At 47.0% G+C, this 19634-nt stretch overlaps 2 protein-coding genes and 1 long non-coding RNA gene across 7 annotated transcripts in view; 1 reads left to right on the top strand and 2 right to left on the bottom strand.

The window, feature by feature from the left end:
• The window catches only part of BMPR1B (bone morphogenetic protein receptor type 1B), a 264618-nt gene extending 260439 nt beyond the window's left edge, over positions 1–4179 (top strand). For all 4 annotated transcript variants that reach the window (XM_075751583.1, XM_075751584.1, XM_075751585.1 and 1 more), the window contains one exon: positions 264–4179. In XM_075751583.1, the coding sequence (XP_075607698.1) occupies positions 264–389 (126 nt within the window). In that variant the 3' untranslated portion in view covers positions 390–4179. The remainder of the gene's footprint in view (positions 1–263) is intronic.
• The window catches only part of LOC142601713 (uncharacterized), a 446015-nt gene that overhangs the window by 136576 nt on the left and 289805 nt on the right, over positions 1–19634 (bottom strand). The gene's annotated exons all lie outside the window — the stretch shown is intronic.
• UNC5C (unc-5 netrin receptor C) overlaps positions 14071–19634 on the bottom strand; it is a 256963-nt gene continuing 251399 nt past the window's right edge. For both annotated transcript variants that reach the window (XM_075751579.1, XM_075751580.1), the window contains 4 exons: positions 19210–19359; positions 18816–18980; positions 14711–14889; positions 14071–14482 (listed from right to left, as the gene is read on the bottom strand). In XM_075751579.1, coding sequence (XP_075607694.1) covers positions 14317–14482; positions 14711–14889; positions 18816–18980; positions 19210–19359 — 660 coding nt within the window. In that variant the 3' untranslated portion in view covers positions 14071–14316. The remainder of the gene's footprint in view (positions 14483–14710; positions 14890–18815; positions 18981–19209; positions 19360–19634) is intronic.

Below are 19634 nucleotides of genomic sequence, written 5' to 3'. Positions count from 1 at the left end.
AAAGTGCTTTTGTGGAGCGTACAGCCAAGCCTAGGCTACAGCTTGTCATAAATTCTAAGAGTAATTGCTGTGTTTTGAGAACTCTCCTTAATATACAGGAAATAACAGCTCTTGAAAAGCCATACCAGCCAGCGTGTTGTCCTTTTTTTTTTGGCTACCCTTAGAAAAGACCTTTTCCCTTCAGTTTTTTGGGGATTGCCACCGACTGCAGTCTCCTCTTCCACTGACCCAGGTGGGACTTTCTCTCCCGTTTGTCTCCGCAGTGCCTACGGCAAATGGGGAAGCTGATGATGGAGTGCTGGGCTCACAACCCCGCCTCACGGCTCACAGCCCTGCGGGTCAAGAAAACACTTGCCAAAATGTCAGAGTCGCAGGACATTAAGCTCTGACTCGGCCAGAGGCACCTCTCGGGAAGGCCCATGGAAAAGGACTTTCTCGTGCAGGCAGAAGTCCTGAAGAGGTATCGAACGTCTTCGCTAATGAGTACCTTGAATGCAATCACGTTTAAGATCAGCTGTAAGTTCGTTTGACAGCTTTTGAGGAGATAATCCTTCGCAAAATCAGCGGAATTTTGACATACAAGATTGGAAAGAGGCTTGTCTGCCCTTGTTTACACGGGGAAGTACAGTTTTAGTAACTGGTTTAAGATTATGCATGTTGCTTTCTGTGAAAGCCACTTATTATTTTATTATTATTATTGTTATTATTATTATTTTGATTGTCTAAAAAGATACTGCTTTAAATTTTATGAAAATAAAACTTTTGGTTAGAAGTAAAAAAGATGTATATTGTTACATTAAAAAATAATTGGAAGAAACTGTGCTGAAAACGAAAGCAAAGTGACTTTTTCATTTATAAAGAGACTATTGCACTCCAGCATTTAAAAAAAAAAAAAAAAAAGAGTGTCTGTGCAGCTCAGAGGAGCTGTAATGGAAAGCATCTTAAAAGCCGCCTACCTGCGGAGACGACTTTCCATAGCCCTGCCCATGCGAGCAGTTCTATCGGTATAGAGACAGAGCTCAGTTATGTCCCTGCCATCGTTAGCACGGGCGGCTGGGTTCTGGTGGGTGTCCTGTTCCAGGGGAGGTCATGCTTCGTTTAAGATAATTGGGAGCCGTATGAATATGGTTTGGTGTGACTTGCTTGTGTGAAGAAGCTCTTCGTGTTTCCAGGGAATCTGATGGGTATGGTACCAGGATGATGGTAAACAAGTGCCCCTTTTCTTGGCACTTTTTTTTTTTTTCCTCCCACTGCAAAAAAAAAAGTGTTTTGCGTGTGAGTGGAAATGAAGTACACATTTGGATCTGCTGGTAGATTTGAAACTGCTGTGACTGACATACACAACCACTGGGTAAGAGGAAGTTCCTTGTGAGGAAAAATTATTAACTTGCTCTTTCATCTGTGTAAGAGTGAGGTATTCATCTACAACCACAGCTGGGGAAAAAATAATAATCTGCATTCCCTTTTTAAAGGGAAAGGAAAGCAAAGACTTCAAAAATCCCCATTTTTGGGGTGGCAGTCAGTGTTCTGAGCATAAGGAGACCTGGGACCTCCCATCCGCAGTGGGAAGCCGACGGGAGGAGCGGTGAGAGCCGGGCACCGCGGCCGGCAGCGAGCAGCTGCCTCCAGCCCTTCTCCCCTGGAGTCAGAGGCACTGCAAACCAAATAATTTGGCTCCAGCTTCATCTGCCTTACTATTTCGGGTGGCCCTTCCACCAGCCTCCGTGCCTCTGGGAGCCACCGCGCGGGAGCGACAGGCTCTGCCACCAAGCTGGGGCTGCGCAGCATCACGGTGCCCAGCAAGAGGAGCTTTTCGAGGAGAAGAGCAACGGGAAACGCATTTACTGTCTTTCTCCATTCCTCCTTCCTGGGGCTGCAGCAGTTGCTGCGATGTTAAAACTACAGAAGGGGAAATGAGAGGTGAAATATTCCCCGTGAAGTATTTTCTTTAGAAAGGTCTCTGTTTTTCGTCAGGTTATCAAAGCTGAGCTGTATGGGAGTTACCGGTTTACCCTTCTTTACCCTTCTTTTATTTTATTTTTTAATTATTTTTTTCTGCCTATGTCCTGTTTCACGAGATGGTGATCAGTTTAATTTTGAAGTAAGTCCTTACAAATGCTGCTTTGATTATGCTAAGCCTATTTCAGAACTGAAATAATTGCCATGCTGGATTTAGCCTCAGCCTGTAATGCTTTTTTTTTCCCTTTTTTGGACAAAACTGATTTAATTGTTGTAGGTAGGTTGGCTTATAATGGGGATTTAGCTTCATGGCTCCCTGAAGGTATTTCTAGTTGGAAAAATTAGCATTTTATAGTTTCAAGCTAACAGAGAAAAATGCACAGGTTCAAGAGAACCAGCAAGACCTCTGTGGTCATAGGTGTTAAAAAGTTTAGTCAGAGGATTTTTGTTAGAGGGCTTTTTTTGCCATGCAGTTTCCCTGCCTGTACCCAAAAATACTGAGTAATAGAAAAAGATGATCTCTGAGAGTTAATGGTACAGCGAACCCCAGTCCCAAAAGGGGCGATGCTGGTTTCTCCTGTCCTTAACAAACCGTGCACTTGCGTGGCTGAGAGAGGACTTTGCTCCTCTCCGTGGCTGCCTTGGCTTGAAGATTTGTGGCCCAAAATCAGGAGAACAGCCCGGCCTCTCTTCACCTTTTTGTCACAGTGAATGGAGCCACAGGGTTTCTACTCTTGCTCCTTTCACCTTCATGCCCTTCCATAAAAACCAGCACTGCCCTGAGGAACCGGGTTTCTCGGCTCCGATGAAGTGGATGGGAAACACCCCGGCATCCGGAACTGGCGGGGGGGGGTCATGGTGGTGGAAACGGGGATGCTGCTCCCGATGACTTCGGCAGCGGTCGGGGCCAGGCTCAGTCGATCCCACCTCCCAGCCTGGTCCCTGTAGCTCCCGGGTAAGCGGTCGCACAGCAGGGATGCCTCTTCACGGCCGTGTTTAGGTGTTTCGCATCTGCTTTCCTCAAATAGATTTTTTTTTTTTTTTTTTAAATTATCATGGCTCTCCCCAGAAGTGTTTTGGAGGGTCCTTCACTGGCTGGTGGATGCAATGCACGTGATACCCCTGGCACCTGCTGTCAGCGTGCAGCGAGAGAAGGGGCCAGTTGCTGGTTTTCTGAACAAGTCTTACTTTTTTTGGTCCAAAAGAAAGGTATATAAGATACTGGTTGACAGGTTACATAAAGTGTATATGTTAAATGTTCAAGTTTGATGTGTTTTTTATATATATATATAGATATATATATATATATTCAGTTGGGAGTCTGGAATAACTCCAGTATGTGGATTAAGAGTAAACTATTATGGATGATAAAGCACTAAATGAAACATAATATTTATTTATGAAAATGACAAATCACTGCAAGGGTGCTATATAGGAAAATAAATATATATATATATATGACAAGACACATTCTGAGAAAGCAAAGGGTCTGCAGTTGTATAACTAGTGCCTGCCCATTTTCTCCCAAGACTCGAAAGCCCAGATTTTGATCTCAAATCTCATACTTGCTGTAATTGATGCTATCGTAAAGGGATATTCCTAAAGGCCAGGTAACAGCCCAAGGCAAGCGTGGAAGTCGTTTGTTCTAGTGCTGTGACACTCGAGTAACCGCCTGCGTGGTTGACTTTCTGCAACACTCGACGTGTAATTATTACGGTTTCAGCATGTACAGTGGCTACAGGTTAGTACATTTATTTTGCCAGGTGTGGCCTTTTAATATTACTTCCAGATTTCAGTAGTTTCACAGTGCCCATCCATGAGAGTTTGGATTGCAGTGGCGAAGATAACCACAGCTTCAGTGCCGGCAGGTCTGGAAGTCCAGTTTTCAAATGTAAATCACTGAAGGAAGTTTAGGTTAGTGACTTATTGGCATAGATAAGATGGCATAGGGAAGTGGGAGAAGGAGGAAAAAAAAAAAACAAACCCAAACCGAAAGGAAGAGAGATGCCATCTAGCAACTGCTATCCTTTCTCTAGCACAAAGTTATTTCTATTAAAGAAAAGGTTGACAATGTAAAGACTAAGAAACTAGTTTGTGTTCTTTTTTGAGAACCAGTGCCTTATTAAACCTGTAAATACTGTAATTAGAAAACCTGGGGAACAAACTGTTACATTGTATTTGTTCACATTGTATATGGTTGTTTTAACATTCCCCCCAAATAAAATTGTTTCTGTCACCCCATCAAAGAGATTGCTTTTACTTCTATTTACTTTTCTCGTGCTTGAAAAACACCACCTTCGTGTTTTGTTTCCCTGGCTAGATTATTTCGACCTTGCCGCATTTTATTTATTTATTTGTTATAAGATTTTTCCTCTGAGCAAACAAGTAAACAGCAAGATGTTGCATATGTTTCCACTGGCATTAAAAAGCATCACGCCTTTCACAACTCAGTGAAGAGAGAAATAGTAATTAAAATAGTGTTATCGCTAATCGAGCAGTCATTTGCGTTTTGTGGCTGATTATGCAAATCTATAGAAATTTGGCATTCACATAATATTTTTGTGAGGCCTGCCCTTCCCTTCTTCTCCCCACATATTTATGAATTGCCAGTACTATTTTTAATAGCAGAAGAGGCACAGGAGGTAAGCTGTGCACAGACTGAAGCTAGATTTTCCAGCCCTCTGCTTCAGGAGAAAAAAAAAGTTGCAGCCTACATACACCGCATCAGCTGATATGTGTTGCTTAATGCCGAGAGACATTGGAGCATACATATCTGTACGTATAGAGGGATATTTCTATGTATTTGTATTTATGGCCTGAGTTCTCTTCTCGTTCTGCAGTGCCATGTTGCAGCACGCGGCATTCAGCTCAGTGTTTCCTAACGTGTAATTACCTTGCCGGTTATTTTCAGAGAAGTGTGTAAACGGCATTTTTCCCTTGAACCGCGTCTTACCGCTGACTAACCCAGCCCCTGCAGCCCTCCTGCTTTGCCCCCGGCCATCTGTGGTCAGCAGCGGAGCGTTGCAGTTATTCTCCAGCAGCATTTCCCTTGGCCAGGCCACGTCTAGGTGGGAAAGCCCTATGCTTGCTACACATTGTCCCTGGCATGTCGCTGTATCCCACAGTTTTGGGGCAGTTTCTGTTCCCCTTGGCTGCACGGTGCCGAAGGCGAGTCGGAGCTCCAGCACAGCCCGTCTGGGCTGCACCTTCTCCAGCATTGCTGCTGAGATAGGTGTTTCTGCAGCTGCCCTCTGTTCCTCCCACCCTGCTTGCTTTTTCCCCTAACTTTCTAGGTATGGCTTTAGGAGGCAGTCCTAGGCTCTGCTTTCATTTTATTTCTCTCCACCTTGCTAAGGTGCATGGCTACTGTTTAGCCTTGGGCTTAGCTACCTGCATCTTCTGCAGCTGCAGGCAACATTGGGACTGTTTCGTTTCCATCCAAGGTTGGCAGAGTCTTGCTACTGTCCCCTGCCAAAACCGGAGCTCTGCTTCCTTGTGAAACACACCGACCTGTCCCTTCCATTGCCTGGGAAGGAGAGTTGCACCTTCAAATGCAGAAACACCAGAGCAGACACTTCAGGAGTCTCAGGTAAAATAGCTAGAGGTGAGGCACCTGATGGAAATGTCTCTGAAGATGAGGAGGGAACTGCTTGGCCACTGCAAAGCTGTGGCAGACTCAACCCACGGGGGTGTCAGAAACCAAAGGAAACTCGAGTTTGGCAATACATGTAGACAGGGTGGGAATAGCAGGCTGGATGAAAAAGAGCTTGTCTCCTGTGAAAGCTAAGTATGCAAGGCAGACAGACACCAGGAAATGTAAAAGCAGCGACTGTGCCCAAAGTCAGCATCTTAATTTTGCAGAAACGAGCCCTGCCTGCAGCTCAGCTCTCTTTAGCTGCGGGACCACAAAGTGGCCAGAGTTACCACTGAAGAACTTACACCTTGTGTCCCTTGGGATACAGATCTCCTTTTTATGTCACAGCTCCAAGTTCTCTTTCATACATAATCTGCCTCTTCCTATTACAGAGGATAATCATAAAATTAAATTAAAAAAATGCATTCTTCCTCCGTGTTGCCAAAGGTCCGGTGGCTTTTGGATGGAGCAAGCCTGTCACTGGCGTGTGGCCGCAGCTCTGTGCCACGCTCAATGTACTTGAGCAATACCCAGTATTTCATCCGGATTTGGGGTGGCAGGTCTTGGCTCAGTACCCTGCCAGTCCCCAGCTCCATCCCCAGTAGCCGCGAGGGACAGCTGCACGAGCTGGTGGTGTGGGGCTGCCCCTGCCCGGCCTCCTGCAAAGAATTACTGCCTGTTCAGTGCAAATAAATTACAGGAGCCAGCGGGCAGAGATGGCCCACATCCTGGTTTTAGCAGAGAAGCGAGGGAAATGGAGGAGCCTTGTGTTAGTGATACACTTCACTGAGGATGTTAAAGCAGCAGGTGGTGTCCCAAGCTCAGGGAGAACAGCCTGAGCAGTTGTCTTCTGCTCACCATGTAGCTCGCATTGAAAATTGCAATGGGAGGAAAAGCAAGCAAAGCTACCTTACACCTTGGGAAAAGCTTGCTGTAATCCAAGCGTACGGGGGATGGGCTTTTGAAGGTCTGCCCTTTTCCAGCTGGACTGCAGGGTCTCGCAAACTTAGCAAACGCACTTGTCGCCACGTTCTCAGTTTTTTGGCTGCCTGCTGTTTGGCTTCGTACGCTATCGGAGTGCTTTGGCTTTGACTTCACCTCGCCTTGCCCCTTGCAGGCAGAGCCGCTGAGCGAGCACATCGCGCTGCCACGCTGGCAGGCTGCGGCTCTGGCGTATGAGACGGCAAGGGCTGAGCCTTCCTCGGCATGGCACCGCAGGAGAGCCCGGGGGCTGGCAGGCTGCCCCGCGCCCCCGGGGGATGGGACGGGGTGGGACGGTGCTGCCCCCGGCAGGGCACAGGCCCCTGTATCCCCTCCATCACGGGCAGGATGAGCTCCTCAGCCTGGGGCTGACCCGCTGACGGGGCGCTGGCTGTAAGAGATGACCCGTCACCACCCCTGCTCCTCAGCTGGGAGAAGCAGCTGCGCCTCTTGCACCCCCCGAAATTTCATACTGAGCACAACAGGTCTAACAAGGCGGGTGAGAAACAACCACCATCTCTGACAGTGGGGAGCGGGTGCAAGAAGGGTGAACTTCAGTGTTCGGGCCTTGTATCCACTGGCTAAATCGGACACAAGCAGGTACTGCTGGACAAAACCACCTTGCCCGAGTGGCATTTAGTTTGCCTCCCAGGCATCAGCGCCAAGCCCAGTGGGCTGATCCCCTCCATCACAAAATGGCTGGATGCGGGATGGGAGTGGAGCTCAGTAGCTGAGGATGTGTTTTCTTGCCTGTCACTTTTCTCCACCTTTCCAGCCACGAAACACAAACCCCAGGCAAACTGTCCGGGGCAAATCCTCCTGTAGCTGCTGGGGTAAAAACCCCACGGGGAGACACGAGGATTTATGAAGTGCAATGAAACAGCCTCTATGGGCTTGTGGATGTCATGAATGGTACCTTATGACAGAGACTACATCACAAGGTGTTCTTATGTGCAGATACATTTCTTTGGAGCGGGTGGGGTTTTTTTGGTGGTTTTTTTTTTGTTTTTTTTGGTTTTTTTTAAAGAAACTAAGTAAAAGGCTTCTCTTTCCTTCCAAGCTTCCAGGAACTAAACAACACAAGGTAGTGGTGTATTTTTTTCCAGTTGCTTATAAATATAATTTATTACCTGTTTAAAAATTCTTTCTTACACTTTGTACATGTCAGGCTGACAGAATAAATGCAGGCATTTACAAACAGAGGGAAGGAGAAAAAGGGAGGGGGGTAAGAGGCACACTCAGAACTAGTAAACCACACCTCCACTGTACAGCAATACAAATAATGCAATGGCTAGCACTTCTCTGGTAGTACGTCAGTTTTTAGAAAAGGAATTGCATAGAAGATACAGCAATAGGGAAATCAAAACCAAAATAGTTCTCCAGATCTGAATAGCAAAGAAAACGAATCCCTCAAACCCTGGTAGAGCTGAGATATGGGAAGAGGAGGAAGAAACACAATAAACCCTCTCGGCCTGGGTCATGCAGACATTTCCTATGGGCCCTCCTTCTTTTTGCTTTTGAAAGGTACCAAATGTATCACCTTCACGTTTTGGGGGTTGTTTTGTTTTTGTTTTTTTTTTTTACTCTTCAACATTAACAGACAGAACATGTGTTAGCAAAAAAGTCCACCACACAGATGCGCCAAAATGGTAATGCCAGGTAATGCCGTAACTTCTCTGTCTCAGCTGTGATACACTCCCTGCTTCAAAGTAGGTTATTGCCTCATGGTTCGAGGGGGTCTTTTTGCAAGGTGCCTTGCAAGATCTATGGGAGAAGAGTATTTTGCTTCTCCTTCTTCCTAATTTTGTTTACTTTCCAGAGTGATTTTGCTTTTTTTCGTATTGTTTAAGCTCACAAATTTACTGGCAAGCTGTAGCAAGAGCCAGCTGGCAGCAGCCAATGAAGCTCATGGGGCCACATGAGCTTTCCTCATCTATGAGCTATTGTCCCACCAGCTGCAAGCCGGCAGCTGGAGACCAGAGTACCAGTGCTCGGAGAGCCACCTCAGTGCTGCGGGAGAGCCCTGCCTGATTACATCCCGCTTCTTCACAGGCATCCAGAAGTTACTCGCATGCCATTGCATGGGATGCTTTGGGAAAAAAGGGCAGGCCCAGGCTACAGCACACGTAGCAAATAATTTCTTCGTAAGCAGTCGAGGAGACCGAACCACTATTAAATACATTTAACCACCATCACAGAAATGTAAAATACCTATTTGGTGATAGAGGTTTGTGGGAACTCTGTATTATCATTGCTTTTTTGTATGGGCAGAGCTTATCAAAGGACTTGCAGATAAAAGGATTTTCAGATTTCAGGAGGCAGCTGCCAAGCTTAAAGGACAAGTAAGTAAATAAACTAAATGCTCCTATTTCAAGCTAGGAGCGTGACCTACCAAACTTGAGGGCTCATTTCTGTGGCTTTGGGTCAAGTCCAACTCTAGTTCCTTGCCAGTTTTTACTCTGTTGTCTCTCAACAGACTGTTTGACCTTGCAGTGATGATACAGCACTGAATTTTGACCTTCACCTTCCTGAGCAAAAGTTGTTTGTAAGAGGATGCTCACAACTTCTATCATCACAGCTAAAAGCATCCAGCAGGTGTCCTTTATTTTCTCCTCTCTGTCTGTATGTGTGTGTGTATGTATGTATATATACATGCATACACACACACACTTTGCATTTCTATTAAATGTCCACTTCAAAAAACGTCTGAGATGATATACATGCTTCAGCATTTAAAAGTCTGCAGTGCAGCTCATTTTATGAACTCAATGTTTCACACACAAGCTAGCAATGGATTGCGGTGGCGACCTCAAAGTCAATACCTCATTGGAGTCCTTGCGGGAGAAGGGCCAAAGGTTTGGTTTTCATTCACAAACCACTTGCATCTTTGCCACGCCTGATATTAAGAAAGCCAGCCTGCAAACAATTAGTTACTTCGTGGCCAGACAAAAGACAATAACTGAAAAGACTTCTGAACACTCAATAAGATAGTTTACAAAGTGCCCTGGACACAAGATTTAAAAAAACCCCAAAGAAACCAAAACCACAACCTCAACAGTATCAACTTGTTTAAAATTAACCTCAGAGCTGTGATAACTACTTGGCTAGAACATACAATGGTCTAAGGGCTGCCCCACCCCTCCCTTCCCCATATCCCCCCTCCCCCCCAAAACAAGAAGAAAAGCAGAACCAAAAAGAAACTATTGTGGTGTGCAATACAAAACATTAGGACACTGTCCACAATGACGGGCTTACAGCATGTAAATACATTTATTCTACATGTAAGCAACAGAAATAGCAAGAAACCCAAGGAACAGACATGTTTTGCTCTGTGGGCATCCCAGACTCCAACATGTCTCACAAGTGTCTGCATTTCTGCCAGCGATATGGAAAAAAAAGAGTCTTGGTCGCCCATGGAAGCAAATCTTGACTCAAGAGACCCTCACTGCCTCAAAACTTTTGAGATTCCATAAAACAGCACTTAGGTCTTGCGCTCCTTAGCAAAATACAGTGGATCAGCTGTGATCAGAAATTTAGGAAAAAAAAAAAAGACCCAAACCCCGAAATTACCCTATACACTGACAGTCACCTTTACAAGAACACAACACAAGAAGAACTGAAGAAAAAAAAAAAATCAAGTGAAAAGGACTGTCTCTGATAGTGTTTCTTACTCAGAAATTAAAGGTTTTCATTGAAGTCAATAGATATTTTATATATATTTATATAATATATATATTATTTATAGCGCTAGCAATCAACATGTAATGAAGAGATGGTGTGAAGAGCAGCAAAACTGCTACAGCACATAGCAGAAGGTGGACAACTAAAAGGATAAGCATTTAAAAAAGTAGTAATAACTGGAGGATAAGAAGCCTGCACCTTTTTTTTTTTTTTTTTAAAGTAGATGTGCTTACCTGACATAAAATATTACAAAAACTCTTAAGAGTCGGTTCTGTCTGCCAAACTTATTTGCCATTTTTCAAGAGCTGCCCCATGGGAAAGCCTTTTCCCGAGCAATGTTGCTCTCTGCGGCGGTGGTGTGTTGGAGCCGGGGCTCAGCCCCACGAGATGGCACTGTGTCCACGCAATCCAGGCGGAGGGACCACTGCTGGGTTTTTTTCTCCCACCAAACATAATATCCCGAGCAGATCTGGCCACCCTTGCTTCCCACCCGCCCTCCTTGGGGCAGCAGGATGGCGATGCTGAGGGGTGTACACTACCGGCCCGGCCCAAAGCCCTCTCCCCGGCCGCACACCCTTCCAGTGTGGTACCCCCAGAAATAAAACAAACAAAAAAAAAAAAAACCTGAGCAAAATTAATGTAGAGGTGGTGTCACGTGAAGTGGGAGCTGCCACAAGCAGCGGTGGAGAAGCACGAGTGCGGAACTGCTGGGATGAGGTGTGACTGTGGAGGACACATCCTCGTCCTCAGCACCTTCTCCCTGCCCTGCCAGGGCTGGGGCAGCTTGCACGGCACCACACAGGGACCCTGCAAAAGCTGATGGAGCAGGGGATGGAGAAACCACCCTGCCTGTGATTGCAGTGGGTGAGGAAAGGTTTCTGAGCAGCTGGAATGGAAGAAGAGCAGCTCCACCTCCTAGAGACAGCAATGCTACTGCCCTAAGTGATATTCTTGACCACCATCTACCTCTGTGGATGCCCCTCTTAATCAGAGCGCCTTTTCCTCTCAATAAAATCCTCTTCACAGTGATGCTGTAAAAGGAAAACACTCCAGAAGATTTTTAAGAAAGTTGCTCATCTGTTTTTCTTGAAGGAGGGATTGGGGGATAGGTCAGAGAGCTGGCAAAAGGAGCATGGACTCATAGCGATTACAGATAGCTACGAGACACTTTCTGGCAAGGCCCCTGTGAGAACGGTGCACATGCTGCGCACCTAGCAAAAGCCAAGAGCCAGGAGTACCAGTGAGCCTGGGCTTCAGCTAACAAAGACTGAGCCCAAGAAGGGAAGGGACCAAAGGACAGGTCAGCTCATGTACCTGCCTTGGAAGAGGAGTCACGCAGGAAGGAAGCGGAGGAAGGGGGAAAAAAACATGAACTAAGTGCAACTAGTTACACCTGAAGATGGCACAGTAGGAAGAAAAGCTGAGATCTGTCTTTTGAGAGCCATTGTTGAGCTCTCAGATGAGCAAAAAAAAATGTAGGGAAAGGGCAGAGCTGGAAGCTCCAGCCAAAGTCTCCTGAAGTTAAAAGCCCATTGCAATGGACTGCATCTGATGCCCAAGGTTAAAAAGAAGATGGTTGGTTGTAGAAAGGATGCCCTTGGCATCGCTGCATTCAGAGAAGGTGGGGCTTACACACACAGGCAAAATGCAGACAGATGTTGAAAGTTAAAATGCATGTCCTCTGGTCTCTGGTTTTGACTGAAATGCTAGTTTGCAAACTGCTGGGTTGCCTCTTATGAGGAAGGGAGTGCTTTGTGGTCACTGCCCAGCAATCGCAGCTGAGAAATTAAAAACAAAAAAATCCCAAGCCTATGGAAATGTCAAATGGGAAAAAGGTCAGATGAAATTTTCCTTTCATTTTGACCAATGACATTTTCAAAGTTACCTTTAAAGGTGCAATCTGGAAAGCCTTGTGGAAAAACAAAACCAAAACCACAAAAGAAATTAAACCAACTCTAGTCTCAGGAAGCAGATGAAGCTGGAACATGTGCATGGGCAGGGGCATGCGTGTGTACCCAACAGCAATAACCAGGGCCTGGCTGGAAACCTGGAGCAGACAGGCTGGGGAAGAAAGCCGCCTTTGCACCAGAAGTAGAGGACAGACAAGTCCGGCAGTAAAACTACTGCGATCCTATAGGCTGTCAGGTACCAAAGAGTCAGTCTTTTCACTGAGCAGAAAATAAAATACATTTGCAGTGACAACTGAAAAAAGCAAGAGTGCACTCCTTTTGCCAAGTTCCCACCTCACCTGTTTGTGGTGGCCATGAGGGATGTGGCTGAGCGGGACAAACGTCCCCCTCGCCAGCCAGTGAGGACCTGCACCTCTCTGCCCAGGCAGCAGCGGCAGAGGGAGCACAGGGCAGAACAGCAAACTGCAGTACCCAGGGTTTCGACTTCACCGCTCCATCACCCTATGCTGGCCAACGTGGCAGGGACTTCCCTGGCTGCAGCAAGCCTGGGAATACCTGCGGAGATCCGCCGAGTGCATCTCACCCAGAAATGACCCAGCAGAGGAGTCCCAGTAGTCCTGACCACCACAAACGTTAAGGGAGGCAGTGGGTTTCACTAGGAGTGAGTACCTGCAACTCCATGGGAAGCTAACGGGAGCTGCTGGCTCTCAGACCACTTCAAAGCAAAGCAAGACATATGGAGGCCCACCTTGGATGCACAAATCAGGCAGTGAACATCAATGTCTCCACATGCTTGCACCCGTGCCAGTGGGCTACAGGTATTTGGACTGGGAGGCTGTCACTGATTCACAGCCACCTCAGGACAGGATTGCTTCTTGGAGCAACCTGGAGGCACCAAGGTGGTGCAAAACATCCCAGGAAGGGGCGCAGGGTTGGACCATTTACCGGTGCAGATCAGTGGCTTCAGTGGAATGTCACCAGTTTGTACCACCTTTGCATCAGGCACGAAGCACAGCAATGCTAACATGAGGTGAGCAAGCCGTGTGGGCTAGCAGAGGACTTTTTGGAGGAGGAGTATGATGGCTGGAGAAGGGAAGGACAGACAGCATATAGAGGGACATGTCTTAAAAGACCTCCAGGAAAGGGTCGGGTTCCATAAAAACAGGAATGATTCATTCTGCTGCTGACAAAATTAGAAATAAAGTAATAATGGTAATAATAATAATTATAATCCTTGCACTAGATACTAATTAGTAAATAATTATCATAGCAACTTCTCTTTTTCATTTTTTTCTGGATTTCTTTTTTTTCCCCCCTAACCACTCTGAATTGCATATCCGGCCCCCTCATATCGCAAAGGGGTGGAAAGGGTGTTGTTACATTGTGAATTGAAAATGAACTCTGATCCCACGTTCCCCACTGTCCTACAGCTGTTCTTCACACAGGCTCAGTGGGACTGCCTTGGGGAAGGAAGGGGACGTTACGTGTGTTCCTGCTTAGCACCCAGAGTACCTGCTTTCCAGATGCACGCCTCTTAAACTCTGATTTTTCTTGTTGTTTTTTTTTTTTTTTCTTTTTACAACTAGGTCTAGGAAACTGAACAATGACAGGAGGATCATTGTGAGACACTCGTGCAGAATTGTAGCCAAAATCTGAATTCACCAGAAACCAATAAGCTTAAAGAGCCACAACTGACTGTCCATAGCCTTGTCTAGAATGGCTTTAAACAAAAAATATAAAGAGCCATGGACAGTCTCCTTACCCCTGTCCAGAATTTGATGTAAACAACATCCATAGAAACTGGGATTGTTAAGAAAGTTTATCCATATATCTGGATAGCAATAAAAAGCGTTTCCTAGGAAACTGTAAAATCCTGTACCAAGCAGTGTACAGCCAAGCCGAGAGGAACATTAGGTTGATTTATATTTTCAAGGTACAACTTTGCATGATTTCTTTTAGATCCTGTGATAATGTACAAGGAGAGCACATGTGAAGGTCAGGGCTGGTTTTTTTTTGTTTGTTTGCTTGCTTTCTTCTCTGAAATGTCTCTTGTGTAACTCATTGGTCTGGGTTTTCATTTCAATCCTTGTTTGTAATAACAGGGCATTACCACTCCCTGCGTCTGTCCTTCCTGTTCACACCAAAGCTGCATCAGTAATTTCCTTCCGCTGCCAAAGAAACAACGGTTTCATGTCTTCCCATTTCTTCAAGAACCGCTGCCAGCATGCTCAGGTTGCCATCAGGGAAATTCTGGGCTTCCCAGAGATCCAGGATTACCCCAGTAGGACTTGATTTCGTAGCAAAATAATTCAGGTACCTGCAACAAGCCGAAAGGAAACTCTTTTTTTTGCTCTGCATGAAGGTTACCTGAATTCATATGATTTCAGCCCACCCACTGCTGGTGCTGTCAAGATGCCCATCCCCTCTGCGGTCAGTCTGACCAGTCTGTGGACACCTCTGCTGTCACTCATCTTCACCAGGACCCTTTTGCACATACCTCCCAGGGATCTGTGCCGCCCGGCCACACGTAGGCAGCCCCGCTCACCTGTCCAGTTTCAGCTTGTGAGCCAGCATCCGCCAGTCGTGGCCCCTGGTCTGGGGCGCGTCCAGGCTGCTGCACAGCTTCTGCCTTATCGGGAGGGGGATGCTGAACGCGCTGGGCCCTACTATGGTGGTGACAGTGCCTGCTGAGTCCATAGGAGGATAATCGATGCCAGAAGGTTCCTAAGGTTGGAAAGAAAGCAAAAAAAAAAAATACAGCAGTTTTGTTACTGAGTGCAGAGATGATTCTAGCAGTGTATCCTCAGACTCAGTGCTTTTACTTGCATTAGAGGGGAGCAGCCCTCTACTAATCAAGTGTTTATGTTAGTCAGCTGAAAAAGAGACATATTTATAACTGACTTTGGGTGGACAGCAGGTTTTGTGGGGTTTTTTTTGAGGGAGAAGATTACTATGGCTGGACAAAACTGAGCCCAGCTTCATTAATCACTTACTAGAAATAATGAAAGATCAGGCACCTTGACACATTTCGGAGCAAATTGCTACTACTAGGGTAGAAGGGGGCTCTCCTGCCTTGGCTGGCAGGAGCCCCTTCCCAGCAGTCCCCCAAGCCCCCTACCCCACATGGAGCCAGCACCAGGCTCATGCCACTGACATCCCTCTGGCAGCACCTGTGCTCTCTGAAGCCTCTGATGCCAGGCAGACCATGGAGAGAGGGTTAATACCATCCCAGGCACAAGCAGCTGATCCCTCATTTCCATGCAGCTTTAACTCTGTGCTGGAGACAGATGGAGCATGTGTGCTCTGGGGGCGGCTGTCCCCCTCCTCCCCAAGACCAGCGCTGCGCTCAAAGGTGGTGGCAGCAGTGTTTCAAGGGGAAAGTCTCCTCCAAAGCCAGCCTGTCCCCACAGGTACAGGGTTGATGCTCTCTGATGCTGTCCCCCCAGCTAGGAGGCTCCCCATGACGTAGTTGTGATGTGGCACTGCTGGCAATAACAAGCAGTTGGTTCTTCTGGGCAAGGATTTTATCTCTTCCTTGGCCTGGAAGGATTTAGCACCCACAGGTAGGCAGAAAGAGGAGCTCAGTAGCTGGTAGGACAAGGGTAGTTGGTCAATTTGGATGGTTGGGTTTGCTTAGGAATGAAGAGGTCCTGCAGGGCAGCTGAAAGCCCCACCAAACCCCATCGATGCCGACCGGCCACCCGACTGTGCAGCAGGGACATTCCTCCCATGCGCAGCACTTCTCCTCTCCAGCTACCAAAGCACGTGATGGAAAAAGTGGCAAGCAGGGCTGGGTCTCCTTTCATGCCTCTCAGCTGCCTTCTCAATTCTCTTTCACAGCATGATGGAGCTTTTGCCAGGCTGGCAAAAATGGGGGAGCTGCTTCATCTCCGCCTCTGCCCAGGTCACAGCCCTGAGTAGCCAGAAACACCTGTGCAAAGGATGAGTCATTAAATGTCAGTTTGTTTTCTTCTCTGTGAGCTGTCTTGTTGCTTCGTGTTAAGCTGGCAGTTGGGAAAGCCCTATAAAACCTGAAACTGTCTCAAAACCAGGTAATGCCTGGCTTAAGCTGCCATCACAAATCCCCCCGGGAAGCTTGTTGGAGATACTCAGAGTCATGCACAGTCTGTGGCTTCCCCCCCCCCAAAATGTATGCAGAGATGGCAAGGGGAGAGCCAGTATCCGTGAGCAATGAACAGAATTAAACCTCTTCTGCCTCTGCTCTTTTATCCACACCAGTTAATTATCTTCCACTCTATAAATATGTCTTTTTCTTTTTAATTTCTATTTTAGAAATGGCATTTTAGGCAATCAGTGAAATTTCTAACCAAGGAAGGTTTATGCCACACTGTAATGTCCTCGGTTAACACGCCCAAAGCAGTGCCAAATGCAGCAATCCTACCTAGGCGCCAAGGTCCCGCATCACAGACTGCCCGCCCCAACCCCACCACTTCAGGGTTCCCCAGCTGCCTGGGAGCTGCCAAAACGACTCGTATGCCACCGCTGCTGCCTGTGGGCTCACCCACGCTACCAGGCCAGAAGCGGCTGTAGGGTGGTGACTGGTGGCACCGCAGAGGGACAACTATCCCTTGTGTTCTGGGCCAAGAGACACACTGAGGCAGCACTGCCCTGGCTCTCGAGGTGGCCTGCCGCCCCAGGTCCATCAGGATGGTTGCAGAGGGAGCCCAGGTAACCCCGGCAGTGCCCTGGGGGTTAGTACCAGCAGCACAAGATATAAAGGGGGCTTTAAAAACAAACAGTGGGAGACTTTTATTGCACTCTTCCTCTTGCCTCACAAATTTGCATGTTTTGGCACTCACTGCATTTGTATTTTTGAAGTCCCAGTGGAAGACACTGTATAAAGCCAGATTAAGACAGTTTAATCTGTAGAAGTTTTATATCCTTTACAGGGGACAAAAAAGAAAGCCCATAAAGGGAGGATGCAGGAAGCTGTGTTACTGTATTTTTTACCACAGAAGCAGAGAAGCAGAGCCAGCAACACAGAAAGGCACCAGCACAGTCCTGCAGTGCCTAACCGCTAGCTCCCTGCCTCCCCCACAAGACGGGAATAATGTGCACAATTTGAAATCACCAGAAGCACACCAAACCAGACATCATCTGAAAGCACAGACCAAAACACGCCCTAACATGACCTAGTTAGTCACCGGAAGGAAGTGTGAGGAACCACAGCTAAGGTTTCCTGATGCCCGATCTGGTGTCTTTATCACACTGAGCCCTTCCTCTTATGCCTCTAGAAACATACACATTGGTTTCCAGGTTGCTGTTACTACACTTCCAGGTAACTTTTATCATCAAACCAGCCAAGTTTTAGGGTTTTTTTTTTCCTAGTAACAAACTTGACACAACCCTGTATGCCAGCCCTTAGCAGCCCAAGGTCCTCCTGCCCCTCACTCGGGCTCAGGAACATCACTATGTGTCGACCAGGAGGAGTAATTTCACAGCAAGCAGCCATGACAGCGGCGGTATTTATTCCCTCCCTCTATTCATCCCTGATGAATGGGATCGCAGCACAAGACAAGAATATTATCCTGCTCCCTCTGAATCCATTAGCAGGCCCTATTACACACAAGCAGCTGAAGATGATTATAGTGTATACTTGCATTTCATTAAAGTTACTCTCAGTTCTTTCTCTTCTCTGCGAGGTGAAATTAGAGATTACCTCAATGCAGCACTTATTACAATAATTGTTTATGATACTTGTTTTACCATCTGTCTTTAATGCTGTGTAGTCCCCAGCTGAATATGTAACTTTACATGCACTAAACAAGCAGATGTTATGGGTAATGGTGCACACCGTCAAGGCCCTAAGGCACAAGTAACTTTTGTCTGTGGTCTCCCAGCCCTTCCCCAAGTCAGCCAGCAGCAATTGCTGCCTGAGAACCTGCTCTTCATAGCCACCGAGGGTGGCATGCATAAAACCCACCCACTGAAGTCAATGCCACTTCACACCTGAATGTGTCGCTTGGTCTCAGCCCTAAGCCTGACTGCCCGAAGGAGCAAAAATTCTCCAGGTGCTACGTAGCATCAGCAAAGATATTCCAAAACTTATGATCATTTTTCAACTGGAAAATGTCAGCCGTCAAAAGAAAAATTGTCGAAGATAATAGTCAGGATTTGTAGCACTAGCAAAATCTGAGGAGAAGTCTATTGCAACTAGACCATCTGATGCTCCCTATTGCACAGCAGTTATTACGTGGGATCAGAGTGCAGCAGCTCATGCAAACATATGGCAATGACATTTTCCTGTTCTCCTTTCTCCCTCTCCAGGGAAATGTTGGGCATGATGATCTTGTGGACTGCCAGGAAACAGGACCATGCAGTGCCTCGCGAGATGCATTAGGGAGTGGTAGGCAAAGAGCCTCTCCAGACACAGAAAGGCGGCACTAGCAGGGAGACCATAGCTGCCCTCCTCCCTCCCTTGAAGGATGGATGATCCCTTCCGGGTGAGAGAAACTAAGGGAAAATGCAACAGGAGATACAAAGCAATGAGTTAATCCATCTCTTATGTCCATCCCAGCAGTCAGGAGGAAAATGGGAAGCGCTAAACAGATAGCAACGGGAAAGGATGTATCTCCTTAGCCCTCCCATGTTCCTGCAGTCGGATAGAGAAGTGCACAGATGTCATTTACCTCTGAGACTGAGCAGTTGAGCTGGAAGATCTGCCCTTCTCCTTCGACCTGCCGCACGCAGAGTTTGCACACCAGCTCCAGGGTATTCAGGCTGAACCTTTCCAGCGTGAAGGTGCAGTGCAGGTTCCTCTGGCACCCGCTCCAGATGTGGTAAAAGGGAATCTCCTGCAGAAGGAAAGCAAAAGAAGTCAGGGAAGGGTGCGGGACCAGGGCATGGATGCTATATGACCAGAGACCATGGGCTCCATGCTACTGTCCCCGCAAATGGTCCAGGGAAAAAAATGCCCACAGGATTGCAGCTTGGCATCTGGTGTTTTTTAAACACCCCTGTGTGTCACTGTATTTCTCTAAGCCTCATTGCTAGGATCCAATGTGAATGGTTTGTGATGCTCACCTGGTATTTAGCCAGCAGTTTGCTCTTCCAGAGAGAGTGGGCAATGTCATGAATGGACAGGCGGAGGTTGTGGGTGCTTCCCTTAAAATGCAAAGCTTTGGGCTCCTCCAAAAGCTGCCCGCCCATCTGCCGCTCGAGCTGGAGAACCTCCTGTAGTATTGCAATAAGAAGAAAGCGGTCAGGTTTCATCAAGACAGCACACTGGTCTTCTGATTCCTCAAGATCCACTGCTGTAGATGCTGCAACTTGCATAATACAGAAAAAAAAAAAAAAGCAGAGTTGTGTTTCCCTGTGAACCTGAATTGCACTAGTGGATCTGAGTCTAACCCTCATGATACAGCAGCAAGGATGCAGCCACCCATGTCTCCTTTGGGAGAGACACTGTTATCTGACACGTCCTATAAGCAGAAAGCTTAATTGCATGC

Source organism: Balearica regulorum, chromosome 4 (assembly GCF_011004875.1).
Source record: "Balearica regulorum gibbericeps isolate bBalReg1 chromosome 4, bBalReg1.pri, whole genome shotgun sequence".
Taxonomy (NCBI): Eukaryota; Metazoa; Chordata; class Aves; order Gruiformes; family Gruidae; genus Balearica; species Balearica regulorum.
The sequence above is the reverse complement of the archived record's forward strand: the minus strand, read 5'-3'. Positions and strand labels throughout refer to the sequence as shown.